Source organism: Battus philenor, unplaced genomic scaffold, assembly GCF_028537555.1.
Source record: "Battus philenor isolate CCGP_79_NKW_IND1 unplaced genomic scaffold, ilBatPhil1.0.hap1 SCAF_15, whole genome shotgun sequence".
NCBI classification, from domain to species: domain Eukaryota; kingdom Metazoa; phylum Arthropoda; class Insecta; order Lepidoptera; family Papilionidae; genus Battus; species Battus philenor.
Window position 1 is genome coordinate 2,722,547 of NW_027181677.1, and position 18,359 is coordinate 2,740,905.

Below are 18,359 nucleotides of genomic sequence, written 5' to 3' on the forward strand. Positions count from 1 at the left end.
CTAGTTCTTTAAGTCGAAGGGAGCCTTATAGAGGATGTTCAATCTGATTTTAGTTTCAATTTAAAAAAATTAACATATTTTACTCATCTATTCCAAAACAGCCTGTATATAAGAAATATGTATGTTTATATCACATACATAAGCAGGTAAAAGTGAGGTAAAAACATATTCCTGTGTATATATATTGTACGATTCATTACAAAACAATATACCCTTTCGTCGTGTTATGTTTATCACGGAATGGAGGTTATTTAACGCCACGAATCTAATGTCAATCGATCGTAATTTGAAGGAATAATGTAATTCAGGCCGCCATTGTTTCTGCCTAAATATATAAGCGGCAATAAAAAGTCAATCACAGGGACGGAAATTAAATAAATACAATTAAAAAACTTTTAAGTTAAACGGTTTTTTGATACCCATATTGTGGTGGTTGTGGAAAAATATGTACCTAGTCCGTCATATTGGAACGGCGTCCATCTTGAATTTTAAATTTTGACATAATAATCGTGTTTTACTAGGGTAGCCCTTTCATTTGATGCCCATATTGAGGGGGTTAAGGAAAAATATGTAATCCGCCATTTTGTATCGGCGGCCATCTTAGATTTATAATGTTATTGATTTTATTATATTGTATTGTCATCTAAATTAAATGTGTATACCAAATTTTGGATCAATCTGACAACGGGAAGGTGCTTAAATTTCAATTTCTAATTTTGACCCAAATAAATTCCGTACGGGTCGAACTAAATAAAATCGTTTAAAAAGGTATCGACTATTAAATGTAACTTTTTGTTATAAGTGTACAGACATCTTATATATAATTTAATATTTACAAAGAGTTTATACTATACTATATATTCCTATAGTTGAGCTTTTAAAATTCGAACGTGACTCTGCATAAATATGTGAAAGACCTTTTCGTACGCAAGAAGTAATTAATTAGAAATTGTACAGTTGGGCGAGTTTGTTACAAGTTTAGATTCTATATATTTTTTGTTAGGTTTGAATCCACTAGTAATTCAAGGAATTCAAATATGTTTACTGCTTAATGATGAACTGAGCGTGCACTCCTCCGTGGCTTAAATCTATCATTATCACGTCAGCTGATGGACGCCCCCCCTTCCCCCAAATGATACACCTCTCCCAAATATGACCACGATCACCAAGCAACCGCATCCACATTAAAAATGTCGTCGGTTTACCTAGTGGAAGGCATACCCACAAATCATCAGACATCTGCTTAACAATTGTGTATTAGCTACTGCCTTCTATTCAGTTCAATATTGTCAGCTGAAAAGCCAATATGTTTTTGGTTTATTATTCGGAGAATTTTATTCTACTGGATTTTAACATTTGAATCAATTTTTTCTTGTACCACATACATTCAGATTTTATTTAAAATTAAATTTGTTGTTGTTGTTCGCTTGTACTATTTACTGCTTAAAATATATAAAAATATGAAATAAATTTATTATCGGCCATTAACAAGACCTCCGTCGTTAAAATTATTTTTTTAATAAAAATTGTTTACGACAACGTAACCAGAGTGTACCAGATATTTTTATACGATTTCAGAGTATTAAATACTAAAATTAGGTACGAAAAATTTTTACTTCTAAAACAGGTCAAAACAACACAACGATATATTGTCGAACGTAAAACGCGATAAAAAAAATAAATACCACACATAAAAATAAACTTATCATGTTGTTAATACAAAATTTTTATTATTATAACTGAAGTTATCGCTTATATATATTTATCTTGAATTTAATAATGTTTAATTTATTCAGCTTGATAATATTTGCTTTTAAATAATATCTACCAGCGAAAGAATAATACAATTGTTGTTTATCATAAAATTATTTTTTTTTTGACGCCGCTTCGGGTCCGCTTTCTGACATTCATTTCTTTATGTCACGTTTTCTTTTGTTCGGGATAATAAGTTTTTAAAGATGGCGGCCGAGCTTTTATAGATAGTAAAATTTTATTATCTTATAATTTCCATCGTCATGTTAAAATTATACCGGTTATAAATTACGATTACCGCTTGCTACGATATGTCGAAGTTCGGTTAATATTTCGAAAAATACTTCTTTTTTTAAATATTTATTTATACATGCTTACAATGAGAATGTATCATTGAATTCAAAATAAAAGGTACAGAATGTAGTAGAATTTAAATTTTGACTATTATCACTTATCAATTTAGTTATACAGAATATTGATAGCCTACCTATAGAGGACTGACTTGCGACTGTAGGTCGCGGGTTCGATGATAGATATTTTTTTATTTAATTCACACTGTGCATTAATTACTGCACAGGATTGCAGCTGCTCACAAACAAATGTTCAGGGAATGGACAGCACCGTCCTCTGTGTACCATTATATCAAACTGCGATCTCCAACCCGTCTGCAAAGCGTGGAGATTATGATATATCCCCCCATAGATATCTTTGGGGGAGGCCTAGGGATTTCAGTTGGCTTCTATGGATTGTAACGACACTGAACAGAGTAAATATCAAAAAATCTTAACTTCTCTACATGAGAGTTAATAGGTAGAGATGCATTTACATGTAATCACAGTGCGGACGCGTATACTTGTTTTCATGTTCATTAATTCTATTTTGACGGTCCTTGACTACACTGTCTAACACTAAAAAGACCATTAAGAAAAAGGGCCGGGTAAGGCGCGGGGCTGACGACCCGCGAAGCAAGCAGGTTTAAACAGACCTCCTTAGAACGCATTGTCATTCACCTTCACGGACTAGATTTTTCTCCCTATATATCCAAATTTTAATTTATTATACCGTTGCTGCTTTGGAATCATGTACCAAAAATAATCTTATGTCCACATCACCACGCTGAATTTTAAAGATCATTAAGTGCCTTATCAACCGACACTGAAACTACACTATGCAATCATTTTAATGTAACGAAAAAAAAAACACAAGTCATAAATACATATCCTCACACAAAATTGAGTGTAAACTGTGATTATTCACTGCCAGCTTATTGAAGACTGGTATTACCTATAGATAGTGAAGAAATATATGTTGTATTATATGTATTTTTAGTTCATTTAATATCCGCCGCCTCCATAATACTTATCATATTTTTATCATAAAATCACTTCATGTAAATGCATTCGAATCATCACAGAACACACCGCTTTCTTGCAAAATATGCAGTGCAGTGATACTAAAGTCGTGAAGGATTCAAAAACAGTTTATGCTTACAAAGACTTGCCTATCTACTATCTAGATGTGACTTTGATCAAAAATTAAGTTTCTTGTACCATAACACTCTGCGAGTTACGAGGATCAATGTAAAATTCTTAAATTTTTGAGCGTTGTTACATATTGTTGTGTGGAATTTGATGTGTTGACTTATTTGCAGATACTATAATATATATATATAAATATATATTTTATTTATTTATGTTGAGTTTCATCTCACCACATCAGCATACCAAGCCAGTAACAGACATCATAAATTATTGAATTATTTTTAAATGGCCACCGCTATTGTGGGGCCTCTCACTCTCCCCTATCGTATTTATGGGACAGGGCATTACAATCTTGTTTATAATATGTAACATCCTTAATAAATATACTTAATAGGTATTTTAAATTTTTATTTGAGGCTTTAATTCTCTTATTGAAGTCAAGTTGATTCTTTCCTTCGAATAAATGCCACAGACTAGTAAAGAGCAGAGGAAAAAATCAAGAAGATAATGTATATATTCTTAATAATATTAACTAACATGTTTACTAAACATTTAAACAGCCTAAACATATGTTCTTTGAAGTCATTCAAAGTGTAGTAGTAAGCAAATAGTTCTTGGATAAATTTTTTAAATTCGAGCAATAGAAGCTTTCTGTACATTATTTGAACTATTTTGAAATCGTAAATATTTTCTATAAAAATATTTAATAACTCGAAGAAACAGCGTCTTAGGTAGACAATTTGTTTTTGCCTCTGTTACATTATGTATATCACTGGTGTAATAGACTTTTCTGTCAACAAGAATATTATCTCACACCTTCTCACACCAACTTCCTTCACTATATCGACCCATAGATGATCACAAGCGTTAGGCCTCTCTATGATTACCAGTCTTGTGATCACCGCATCTAGTCACTTTGATTATTTAGTCGGACTAGTGGGAGATTTACCCACACGTTGCGTCAACAATCTCGGGGTTGCCACTAGAGATCATTTCACTGCCACTTCAAACGTGTAATCCTTAGAGATACATCGATAACCTTGGTTCTTCTGCGGATCTCCTTATTCCTGATTCGATCTCGCACCGAAACTCCAAGCGTAGCTCTCAAAAATTCTCTCTTAGTTTTAAACTCCTCTAAGGCCCAACGTAAATGTCGTCTCAGGTCTACATGTCATCACCGGTAACACACTCGTCAAATCCTTCAGAAGATGATTACATCTACAACTTTCGTTTGCCTGTCATCAATATATATGTATACTGTACATGTATATATGTAAATCAAGCTGCCCTTAATTATAACTTCGATAGCATATAGTATAGTAAAATAGATATGTGAAAATTTCAAATATCCTTTCGTATGGTTATTTCCAATGAACTATGATAATATTTTTGTAACACGAGTGCCGTTCGTACCGCCTTGTACTATATGTAAATATTAAACTAAATGACATCAATTTTTAAACAAATATCTTTCTGACTGAATCATTCTTTGGGATTTCCGTGAGAGAGTTTTATGAGGTTTTTTTTATAGATCGACTATTATGCAATATGCTTTATTTTAAATGAGTTCTTGATTCAAGGTTTTGCAATTGAAAAACATGACCTGTTTTTTATATTAGATCATAATAGCATTACGGCATCTACTTAGCCTATATTTAAATAAATGCATGCAACTTTTTTTTTAAATTATCAAATCTTACATAACCAGCACAGTTTATAAACAAAACAATCAATTTTTTTATCGGAATAAGAAAATATGTACCGCAATGACATTACCGTTAAATAATCAGCATTCACCTAAGATCGAATGTTAATACAGACATTTACCTAATTATTTTTATATTATATCGTAGAAACGCCATTTACGATTTATTAATAGAGAAATCAACAAAAGCTAGCGTTTTTCAGCTGTATGGTACCCGGCATTTGATTTGACACTTCCACAAGTACGATTCGGCTATTAAAGCATAATAATTGTTTTTGGCAATCACTAAACTGAACACTGTGCTATAGAGATTCCGACAGTCATTAGCATAAATAAGTCTCATTCTTTTAAACGAAGTGCCAAATCAAATGCCGGGTACTGGAAGTTTTCATCTCAACGTGTCTCGCGATTTTTTAAAATAGAGAAGTCGTTTCCATACATGTAAACACAATTTTTGATTGTATGGGAAAATAATAAAATAAAATAAGGAATACAATACGTTTTTAAATGTCGAATAAAACAAACGATATAATGCTAACGGACACGGTAATGTTAACTTGTTGCCATGTCATGACGTCAACTGCGTGGGTTAGTTAATACATATTGCGACGTAATCCGCGTAAGCATCAACTCCTTGTCTCCTTTTCTAATTCAATATTATACACTACTTCGAGTATTTAACCCTTTGGCCTATAAAACATTTTGTGCCATGAACGAAAGCCACGAGACAGACCCGTGGCGACAAATTTGTGCCATAAACGTAAGCCACGAGTCTGAGTCGTGGTGAAAATTTTGTGCCATGAACGAAAGCCACGAGACAGACCCGTGGTGAAAAATTTGTGCCATGAACGTAAGCCACGAGACAGACCCGTGACGAAAAATTTGTACCATAAACAAAGGCCATGAAGTCTGACTCGTGATTATAGGCGAAAAGTTTAATTAAATAAATTTTCACTTATAAATTGCTATTAATACATTATCTACTTTTTAATAATAAATTATTTTTGTTAATCGATCAATTGAATAAAATTGCATCCCAAACGTTTTTTAATTTACTTTTTTTACCTTAACACTGTTTTTTTTTTATTTAACAATCCCTTTCGTTACTCAGATATATATGTAATGAAAAATATATGTTTTACGCCAGTTCAGGTATATTTCTAAAAAAAAAATTGAACAGTATACAATAGAAATGAATAAGTCTCAGAACTAAGTCGAAAAGACTCCTACAAGATCCCAAGCTAGTCATGAATAAAGCCATATAGGTTTAGTAAATAAGATAATATAATAAAATACCTATAACTGTTAAAAACAACTAGAAATAAATATTAATACAATAGAAAAACTCAAGTCAAAATAGTGTAACAAACTGAGCAAAAAATTGAGTCAAAACTGTGATAATGTAGCAAACTGTGGTCTAGGAACGAAGATGAAGAAGGGTAGGTGATGCACGGGAGATAGACATTGTGAAGAACAGAAGGAAGTAATATAGAATGTGAAAGGAGAAAGTGAAAAACGGAGTAAAATAAAAAAAAAAAAAGTTTATCCAAGTTGTAACGTCCCTGTCCCAAAGATCGCAGAGGGGAACGAGAGGTGCCCGGGGGGGGGGAGACGAAAAAGAAGAGACAAGACAATCAAAATTACGTGATATGGTCTCCCACAAGGTGGACAGATGACCTTGTTGAGAAGGTCGGTAGACACCGGATGCAGGCCGCTGCAAACCGGCCTTGTTATATATCAATGCAATAGGCTTATGCCAGATGCAGCCAAAATGAAATCGATGAAGTGATATAGCAGCTAATAACAGTATAATGTTACAAGGTTTCATAAAACACCCTGTTTTAATATATAAAATGGAACATGTTAATATCTCAATCATTTAATTTTTAATCGGAAAAATATAATTACATTTTGACGGTAATCATTGCCACCGTTAAGTAAGAATTTGATAAATATTTATGATTTACAAACGATAACGAAAATAAAGTACCTTACTAATAAAAACAAATTATTGTTTATCTTTAAATTAATCTGATGGAATCGTTAAATACGGGCAAATTCAAATTAATTGCCGACAAAAAAAAAGAACATCAGAACGCACAAAAAATATTTTATCAACCGTGTGAATAAATCTTAATAAATGTTTATTGAATAAATAAAAAAAGTTTTACCCGTGCTGCATTTATAAGACTACTCTCAATAAGTATTGATATAAAAACCTATACCCAAAATTTACGCAATATCTTTGTTAGTTTTGAATTTTATTACAGTGCATTGACAGAAGCATGACGTTAACATACAGGATGATTAGTTATACGTATAAAAACTTTAAAGGAACGATTGTAAAGTTCATTGCATACATAAATCATTATCAATATTTTTCAAAATTTAAAATGATTGTTAGAATATATCTATTGATATTTAAAATGCACCAATATTTATGCTATACAGGATGGTTATTTATAGATTAAAAAGCTTTAGAGAGCTAAATGTATAGCCAAAAACCTTTTAAACTCTTACACTTATTTCCAATCACCATGTATAAAGTAATGACAAATTTATTATAATAATTTTCAATTTTCTTATGTAATGCTATGCTGCAGTTCAATAACTTCTTTCTGTAAAAAGTCAGTGGCGACAGATATTAAAAAATTGTTAATTTCAATTTGTAGTTCGAATTTTGAAAACGATTTTTTATTATAATATCATTACGTAATTTATTGTTTCAAAAACAACATTAATGAGCTTTCACATAATCACGCTATACGCACATAAAAAAAAAACTACAACATCATCAAAGACAAGTTTATAAATAAAAACTAAAATGAATAACGATATGCAAAAGCAATTAAGCTACTAAAATAAAAAAAATATGTAATGACATTGAACGACAATAATTATTTTTAAACATACATCTAGCTGTCCGTTTAGAAAAAAAAAACGCTGAAAAAAAAAGTTAACTCATAGACAAAAACAAATGAACGTTAGATTTTTGTTCAGTGTAGTCGTTGCGCCTTGTAGCAACACATTTTATTATATTCATCTGTCATAAAATTATATAAATGACGGTATTTCCTGCCATTATTACAGTTCGCGAATGCAAATTCTTTAATTGTAAGATTTAATCATTTCTATGAATGCTAAACATAAGAATTGCAAAGTGAGATATTATCTATCTTTAATTTTCCTAAAGATTTTAGATTTATATATATCTCGACAAAAGAGCCGCCTTGTACGGCTCGACACGAGTTGAGTTTAATCTTAATTATATAAATGTTTTGTCGTTAATATCTATTATTACATTACGCATAAATATGAATGAATTGTAATAAATTTTATACTTTGACAGCACATATATAGAATATTTTAAGAATTAAACACAGTATCAATGGTGTGGGAACCGTGTATTGCAGATCTTTCTTACTTCTTTGTGGTTCATTTATTAATATTATCTATACCATGGTTGCACAGACTTATTAAAACTAGGAGCCACTAGGGCAAATCATGAACTGATGGCGGGCCGGCCGCCAGAAGTATAGGTAATTAAATTTTTTTGGTTTTATTCTGGAACAAAATTCAATATTTTTCGAATGTACGAGAGTATTATTTTTCGGCGGGCCACCGGTGTTAGATGGGCAGGCTGCGGTCTGTGCATCCATGATCTATACAAATAAATAAAATTTGACTGTCTGTTTATAATATTAGAATTATCGCTTTTTAATGCAGTCATATGAATATATACGATACATGCAGCAAAATAACTTTTTTTTTAAATTTTTGTATGTTTGTCCCGGCTAATCGCTGAAACGGCTGTACTGATTTCAACGTGATGTATATTGCCAGGTAGCTGATGTAATAGGGAGTAACTTAGGCAACTTTTATTTTAAAAAAATTGACGGAAAAAATTAGTTCAATTCCACGCGGATGTTGCACCGTTTAAACGTTTTTAACGATATCGTTATTCACATAAGACATTTTACAGTTAAGACTTGTGTACGACATGGAATGTAAGAAGAGTTTATATCGACATCTTTCAACTTGACAATAACTCAGGACGCGTTTGGAACCTTCGTTTATTTAAAAGACCTAAAACCAAATCTGAGAGGAACCGTCAATAAACTTTTTTGTTTTTTTTTTATTTATAAGTTTTTTTCGTCAAAATTTTGTATCTTTTGTATTTCGGTTTAAGAGCGATAACAATATAGTGTATTCGTATAGAATAACAATTTTTTCCCCTGTGCTAATTCACTATCAGTCTAGTGAGTATAAGCGTATGTTTTGTGTAAAGTATATCAGGATAGTAGAGGCTTCCAGCGAAACCGTTCTCTTTTAACAAAGGGCTACCTCTGTTCAGGCAGCTTCAGGGTGTCATTTCTCTTCAGTCGTAATTATGGAAGATTAATAACAAGATAATGATGCGTTTATTCGATAGTAATATATCAGTTTGTATCTGTGGTCTGTATGGTGCGGACGTGTTTTGTGTCCTTATGATAATTATTCCTTTTTATTCTTCTATCTGAAATAATTTAGCCTACGATTGAAAAATGGGTTTAAAAATTCGTATAATATTTTATGGTACATTTTAGAAATAAAATAGCCACTGACGCTAATGAGGAATTAATGTCTAAATATTTTATTCTTAATTCTAAAAAAAAAAACTAACTGAATAAGATAACAATGATTTTATGTAAATATATTATAAATTGTTACATACTTACCATTTAAAAAGTAGCTACATATAAATACATCTTAAATTTCTACAGAATTATCGTCTCCGAAAATAAGTACGATTAAAATTCAAACTATTAAGCTAATTAAATGTAATCCTTTACTATGAAATTAAGATCGGACATACTGCGCAGGATTTCACTTACATAAAGCCTGGAGAGCCAACCATGTGAGAGCATTATGTTTTGCACTGGGCGCCGTTTAGCCTATATGATGATGATCAAAGCCTAGGGAGTTCGTTACCACAAAGCGAACACCGAAATTATGTTTCTATTTCTAAAATATGGTTATATTTTCGCATATTTCAAACGTTTATATAAATTTTAAAAGACAAAATATTGTATGTAAATTTTATACCACATCCAACTAAGGCGTGAGTGTGTGGGTGGTGAACAAGATCCAAGATCAGCTGACATTTCACGTGAACCATGGCACAAAAACTTAATCTTCCGTAGTATTAACTCTAGGTACGGAAAACAATGCGGAAAATGTATACATTTCACTACTGTATCTTTAGAAAGAAATATTAGCAAGAAACATGTTTATTTCTACGTGCATTTGTTCTTCTTACGATTACCGTATATAATCCTGTATCTAACTATATTGTTTTAGTAATAGTAGTAATTAGTTACAGGTGGAAAAGCTTAAAATATATGAATATATAGAACGTTTGTTAGTAGAAAGCTATGAATCTTAGTCATCATGCGAAATGATCTCTTTTAAATAAGTCACATTAATTTATTTATTATATAGAAATGCGACAGGCTGTTCGCTTCTGGTAGTATAAAGTCTGCAAGGACAGATTGTAAAGAATAATTAATTTTAATATATAAAATAAACATTGTAAAATTCTTAGAAATTGACAGTGGCTAAATTGATAATAAAAAAGTTGTTACTTGCGTAACTATTAAAAAGTAACCATGTGTAAAGTCATCTTTACTATTATATATACACAATATAATTACCTAAAACAGCGCAGAAATGTACAAGGTTGAATAGTTTCGTATTATTTTATTACCAGACAATGACCTTTCTACGTATCTCTCAAATACCTTACCTCCTACGGATACTAATTTGTGAATAAATAAAGGCCGTCTCTTTTTCTACAATCCAACTTATAATCTAGTTTCGAAAATAATTAAAAAAAAAAGCAATTGTTCATTTTGACATAACCATTTGAAACGATTGACAAATCGAATGATCGAATTTACCTTCGTTTTTATTGTGACATTTTGTATAATTTGTTTGAAATATTCTACTGACAATAATCTATAGCAGAAACAAAAAAACTCCTTTATACTAACTTTTCAAAAGGTATCACTAAAAATATTTACAGTAATTATATTTATGCATACAAATAAAATTACGAAGTGTGTATATTAAATTTGAATATTAATAATTAAACAATTATTTTATTTCTCTTTATACTTCTTTAAAATTAGTTTAATAATTGGTGACGAAACTTCTCAGTAATCTTCTAGTCGCTAGTTAACACTGTACCGAGTTTCGGTTTCAAGAATTTTGCAGCTAACTAAAATGACTCACGTATGTACGTTGTTCCGAATATTGAAATGATGCCGCAAATAATCCTTCATAAAATTTCCTTACTTTATAAAAAAAATTAATAATAAATTAATTTTTGTGAAAAAATTCTATAACTTTCGTTGTTATAAAATAATGGCATTATATATTAGTAATTACCATTTTTAAAAATATAATAAATTCGTTTGAAATATTACAAAAAATAAAATGAGTTACGTAATAACCGTTGACTTTTTTGACATTGAAAAGCGAGTATTTATTTTTAAAATTCTCATTAATATATGGTGACCAATGTAGCAAAATAAAATTATTATCAATAAAATAAACACAATGTTTAATATTAATATATTTCACAATCACGTATATCTACGTTTTAAATGACGTCATGTTTATTTAATGATAAAATTATCAGATAATATACACGTCCTCATACCGCCTACAAATATGTACACAAAATAAACCTTAAAATGAATAATAACTTTAGCTATTTAAAAGCGTTAGTAACATATATTTTAAATGCTGATTTAAATATGAATAAAATTGGAATAGTCCTATATTTTTATCAATTTTATGAACGTGATATAACTATCTTTGATCTTTCCTTAACAGGAAAGATCAAAGATTGAGTGAGATATACAACGTGGGGCTATGTCCAGCTGTGGACGCCAGATAACTGACCAATTCGAGGTTCAGTCCTCTCGGGGGCCTAGGAATGCCAAACGGTTAGTAATAGTTAAGGCAAAATTGAGTGTGGTATACAACGTGGGGCTATATCCAGCTGTGGACGCCAGACAATTGACCAAATCGAGGTTCGGTCCTCTTAGGGGCCTCGGAATGACGAACTGACGTACCACCCAAAGCCCAATCGTAAAGCATTGATTGTTATTTGATTGGAATAGGTAGACATTGTAATATCCCAACAGTGCAATCTGCATGTCTTTTCAATTTTTGATCAAACTATACGTCGGTTTCACAATATATATATATATATATATATATATATATATATATATATTCCTCCGTCAACAAAGAGGTGATAGTACAGATTGTATTGATACATACAGTAAATTTTTGGTCACAGAAATAGAGTTTGCTAGGATCGAGTAACATATTCCATTATAACTTTTATTACCCACTTGAGATCTTTTAAAGTGACCACTTATGTATCAAAAGAAAGAAGAAATCAATTTGATGGACGCGGGACCGGTAATTGTGGCGAAATTTGGTGATCTTTGCTGAAAAGAGGGAGAAACCTTCGCAATAGGATTTTTATTATTTTTCTTAGTCATCATTTAAGCCGATTGACGACCACTGCAAGGCGTATGCCTTCCCTAAAAATCTTAGACTAGATAAAGTCATAGTCAGAATCAAAATAGCTTTATCTACATCATTATAATTACCTATAATCATCAGCCTAAAATTAATTTTACGTCAGTTTGTAACGCCACCTGCTGGGAAGAATTAACAAGAAACTTCATCTCGTATATACTTAGTGGGGGGCCTGCAACTATGTTGTCGACTACCCACGTTTTAATTTTTTTTTTATTTCATATATGTTCCTAACTATGCTTAAGCCCTGAGGATAGCTGTGAAGTTCGTGCGAGTAAGATCGCAATGTCCGAGTGTTTCTACATTCACATCTAAACAATCTCCAAGCGCGGCCAAAATAAATATTATTTTATTGCTTGTTACAGCCGCGAATCTAGTCGATGTAAAACTTCATAGTGTTGCAATGGTTTAGTTATTAGTCACCGCCACCCATGACGAATCCTATTATTAGAATTTTTGTTTATTTTATTACACGTATAAGCTGAAATCTGTCAGAGCCGTACGAAAGCCATATGAGCCGGCTCACTTGATCGTAAACGAATAATAAACGAAATAACGTCTTTATTAGAGAGCAATAGTTAAATAAAAGAAACTAATTTATTTCCGATGACGGATAAGTGAGGTGAAATCTACACGTGGTCGGCCTATTAGCACAATACGCTCCGACAATTCCTAGAAAGAATATTACAAATATTTACTAATCATCAAGTTGTCTTTTAACTTCAGAGTACGATCACTTTCGTGAAAAAAGTACACAGATTTATCGTTTTTACTTGTAGCATATATAATATCGAGCTACAGTTGCAAACAATTTAAATGTAAATTAAAAGAGAATGGGTGAGTATAAGCGCTGCCGCCGCGAGTATCCCCTCCCGCCATACCTATGACATACCTAAGGCGCGGTACAACGGTTTCGGTAGGACTAAATCTTATATTTTCGCACGTGTACTAGCACTTTCAAAAATTAAGTATTCTATTCAAATGTAAAATAGTATATTTTTCAAATAAAACATAGTCAAAAACATTTATGATAGTACATAACAAACCCTCGTAGAAAGTGAAATGAAATTTAAAAAAAAAACCTAATCTAGACAGAACTCTTAAATAAGTTACCTAAAGTATAAGTATCAATAATTTTGATGGAACTGTTACAAGTTATTTATAGACTAAAAAAATAATATATATTTATTTTTAACATGTATACGTAAGTAAAATCAATTATAAGTGTAAAAGCTAAGTTCTTTGCCTGTCGTACAGCGAAAATAAATAAGATATTTCAAAGTGATCACTTTATAAAGCGATGGTAGGAAATAGGTGAAAAAGCTTTGAAGCTATTTACTGAAGATTGAGTACACTCTTTATAAGCAATAACCCTGTACTGTTTTCCATAGAGCACATGTTTCTTTTAATGACAGAAAACGACCATTACTTTATTTGAATTCAGGTTTTACGAATTGAGCTTAGCAGAAGGCGCTGATTTCATCAAAGCTTGAAGACACCCTCCCATGGCTCCGACTGATACTGAAGACATTGGGACGCCGTCGAGCTTTTAGGACTTCGGCGGAGGCTCCATGGAATGAACTTTGGTTACAACTGTCACTCTGTATATGTCAAGAACTCCGATTCAAGGGTGCACAAAAGAAGTGTTTTTCTTGCATGATCATTTGCAATTTCTGGACCAAAGAGCGTTCTCTAGTGTTTTGAGTATGCAGAAAATCGGAATAAACAAATGCCGGAATAATTTACGACAGCATATAGATAATAGAATCGTGCGAAGAATGCATGAACAAAAATGTTCGATTGAAATGGTTACAAATTACCGTCGTCAAATGTATGGAGACTTCATACTAGTGGAACTTAGCTTAAAACTCTGGCCATAGACCTCATCTATATATTTCCATTGTCTGTCATAAGGAAAAGGGTTGACGAGTTCAGTTTTTTTTTAAATATGTTCGGGTGATGCCACTGCCCAGTATATAAATAATGTTTTCCATATACGACTATGAAAACAACGAATGGAAATTATTCTATACACCAATACTACTAAAACAAAATGTAGACATATTAACACAAATATTTAATAATCATATTTATTACGTATTTTTTCTATATATATAAATCAACCAATGCAACCAGCGTGTCGCGATGACTATATAATCTGTGCATTGTAAAAACAATGGCGGTAAAAACTGGCCATTAATCATTAATTTCTTGCAATGCCTCTAAAAAGATATCAGTATTATTCTACTTTCAATACATATGTTTAGAGCTAGTGAATTTTTGAAGTGTCCTAAAATATATATTTATGAAATTAAATGATTTTTTTATTAGTTAATTCAATATCTGTAAATATTAACATTCCAAGATTATTAAAACATTTATGAATGATTTTGTAAAGTAGAAATGAAAAACAAATTACAATTTTTCTTTCTTTGCAGATATTCAATTGTTTCAGTTGATATTAAAATGGATGTGTTAATGCTTTGGCTACAGAAGTTAGTGATTATCAAAGAAGCTTTAAAAGAAAATGCACTACAACACTATCTACTGAAAATGCCATCTCTTATAACAGTATAAAGAATATAGTAGAGAATTTCTACTTTTCTCACTCTGACTTTAAACTTGTTCAAGTATTCATAAAAGATATATGAACCTTACTGATCAGTCTTTGCTAATAATATAATTAGTTTTTCTTTATTTATTGCCACAAATGAAATTATTGTATGACAATTAATACATGTAAGTAATGTGTAAGACATAAATTGAAACACACACAAGTTACCTTCATACATATTAATAATATACCTTTAAAAATACAATCCTATTTTGAACATTAAATTATAAACATGTAAAATATGACACATGTACACTATAATCTAATATTACTAATATAATTTTATCCATGTAATGTGTCTAAATTATGTTGTAATAATTTAAGATGTTTTTTAAACATAAACTTTTAATAGAATTATATTATGGTGATAATACAGCTTTCAAATGATTTGCTTTACAGCTGTACCAAGAATATTGTAAAAGTGGGCATAAAAATGAACAGTCATAGTTTCTTCTAGGCTCTCCTCAAATCAGGGCGCTTATGGAACCTTCAAAACTCTGCATTGGAGGATGCCTTTATAAGGGAGTCCAAAATGATTCTAGTTTCTATCAAATTGGGCTCTTCTTGCATTCTCTTCATATAGAAATAAAAAACCACATTTTACAATGTAAAGCAAGATAACCATTTAAGAATTTTTTCAAAGAAGTAATGAGTCATAAGATAGAATATCATAAATTATTTCACAATATATTTTAAAACTATTTTTAATCTACGGGAGTGGCATATGTGCCAATACATGTCCACACAAATTCAATTATGAGGGACTATAATCACACTAGGAAGATTTTTGACAATGATGGCATAAAATTATAATTTGCATCAATTTGTCACAATAAGATTTTAAAAAAGCGCAATTTCTTATATATCAGTAGTTAATTCTGCCTCTTAGTTTTAATTTGTAATGTAAAAAAATACATTAGTAACTATATTTTGTTCACCCAAACTATGCAGTCATTACTCAATTCCTTTGGCATTTTTTTAAAAATACAGTTTAGTTTTATTAAATCTGACATTTTTATTACTGTATAATAATCAGGATGGACATAATAAAAAAAAATTAAATAATAAAGTAATTTTTTTTTCATCGAGTTCCATATTAGTGAAATATTTTTTTTAATTCACTTATTAATTTTAAACGAACCATAATAGTGTATTTTTCTTTTAATTAAACTCAAAAGAAAATATTTTAATGATACTGTTTATTTGCTATAAAAATGCTAAGAATGCTGTAGTCATTTTCTTTAACCAGAATCAAGTCGTATGTTAAAATTGTAGTTTTTCGAATGAAGCTAATTGGCAATTGACTCAACCATTAAATTAATTTATATTTATATATGAACACATGTGCAACTGACTGAATCATTTAAAGACATGATGGTAGCAATTTATGATTTTGAATATCATAGAATTTTATAATTAAAAATAACTAGTTAATTTCTATTTAACAAATGTTATGTATGTATGGAATATTCCTTTAGTGTTTTAATTAGTATAATTTGACCATGCTTTGCCAACTAAAATAAGAAAGTATTAATTAAATGAGGCTTGTTTTAGGCATATTACATTTTTTTATAATTAATGGGTAAATATATACTCACTTGTTTAAGCCTCTCCACATCAGTTCGCGCCTGTGTGTATGTCTGCTGTGTGGGTACTGGTGTCACTGTTTGTGAATATGAAGGATACTCCAGGTTCACATTCAAAAGCTGTGCTGCATTATCCCGCGCTTCATATGCCAAACCTCTTATTTCTAACTCCGATGCTGTATGCATCAATGATTGCAGATCCAACTCCTGCACATCCACCGAACCCTTGTACATGAACTCTACAAGTAGATTTATCTCGGAAAATGGTATTCCCTTGAGGATGACAATAGGATGCTGGCATGGGTTGTCCCTATGAGAAAAACATATTTGATATGAGAAAACAAAAGACAAGATGGAAACATACCTTTATCATGAGTCAATTTTCGATTGAATAATAAATTGTACAATAATAATAGGGGCCATTAATTTTTGTTATCATCAGATAAACAATAATTTCATTCTCTATATTTTATAACACGAACGTGTTCAAATTGAATACATAATCAAATACCCTTAGTTTTTTTTTAAATAAAAACTAATTACTTGCATATCTTCTGGCATTATTTTGAAAATATTAATATTTTTTAAGTAATTTTGATTTATTAAAAATAATAAAAATAGCTTACTTAAAAATTTGTTCGAAGTAAGGGCTGCAAGCTGAGAGCACGAGCTTGTGAGCCTTGAGGGTGCCATCGCGACAGGAAAGCGTAACGTCCGCGAGCGCCGACGACGAGTAGATGGTCGTGAACAGCTGGCTCAAGTTCTGCAGGTGGTTGTTCCACTTCAAGTGGAACGTCTTGTCGCTCACCAGCCCCTGCATCTGCACCACCACAAACACTTATCAACCACAAATCACTCACTACTTCACGTCTATTAAAAAATCGACAGAAAACCGTCTCTACTGCGACCGCTACATAAAATTATAATTATTACAACTTATTTTTAGAACGATGCCCGTAAAAAACACTATACGTACGCGGTATGACAGTGTAATACTGTAGGTACGCGCCGCCGACGGAATTTAGAACTATAAAATTTTATTTATATTATATTTTATATAACTGAAATTTTGACAAAAACCATCATGATACGATTTCCTCACCTTATTTACGCTTTTCCTACTTCCCGAATTTTCACAAATAACACCGAAACATTTCACAAAAATTTTAAATACTTATTATGTTACACAGAAAGCCGTGTCGTAAAAAACAGAGTGGGGCACGCCGTGGCCCCCTCCGCGCCCCGGCCCCCTCGCACACAATCAATATACGGAATATGAGAGCGCGCCGCGCCGCCTCGCCCCCCGCATGCTTTATTATACCGTAATTAAATATATACAACTTTATAAACTGTACACTAGCGCACACACATTCCTCCGACAACCGACTACGAACAACTTGAGCGGCGTACTAATAACATTTTTATTTAACTGAAAACACCAGTTTTTTGTTTTTGAAAACATTAACCGAAGAATTTTATAACTTTACATTTAGTTAACATTAGCAATATTTTAAGGTCAAAAGACGATTAAGACAATATTAATTAAAACTTAAATGACTATTATATATTATAAGAGGAAGGTTTTTTTAAAACAATATTTAGTTTAAAAATACACTGTTAAT

At 31.3% G+C, this 18,359-nt stretch overlaps 1 protein-coding gene across 2 annotated transcripts in view; it reads right to left on the reverse strand.

Moving 5' to 3' along the window:
- Window positions 1-18,263, reverse strand: part of LOC137918766 (zinc finger and BTB domain-containing protein 44-like) — a 61,604-nt gene extending 43,341 nt beyond the window's left edge. Inside the window, exons 1-3 of one of the 2 annotated variants that reach the window (XM_068761664.1) lie at window positions 17,840-18,263; window positions 17,364-17,557; window positions 16,750-17,047 (exon numbers count right to left, since the gene is read on the reverse strand). In XM_068761664.1, the coding sequence (XP_068617765.1) occupies window positions 16,750-17,047; window positions 17,364-17,557 (492 nt within the window). In that variant the 5' untranslated portion in view covers window positions 17,840-18,263. The remainder of the gene's footprint in view (window positions 1-16,749; window positions 17,048-17,363; window positions 17,558-17,839) is intronic. The other variant, XM_068761663.1, reaches the window with a different exon arrangement.
- Window positions 18,264-18,359: the final 96 nt, after the last annotated feature.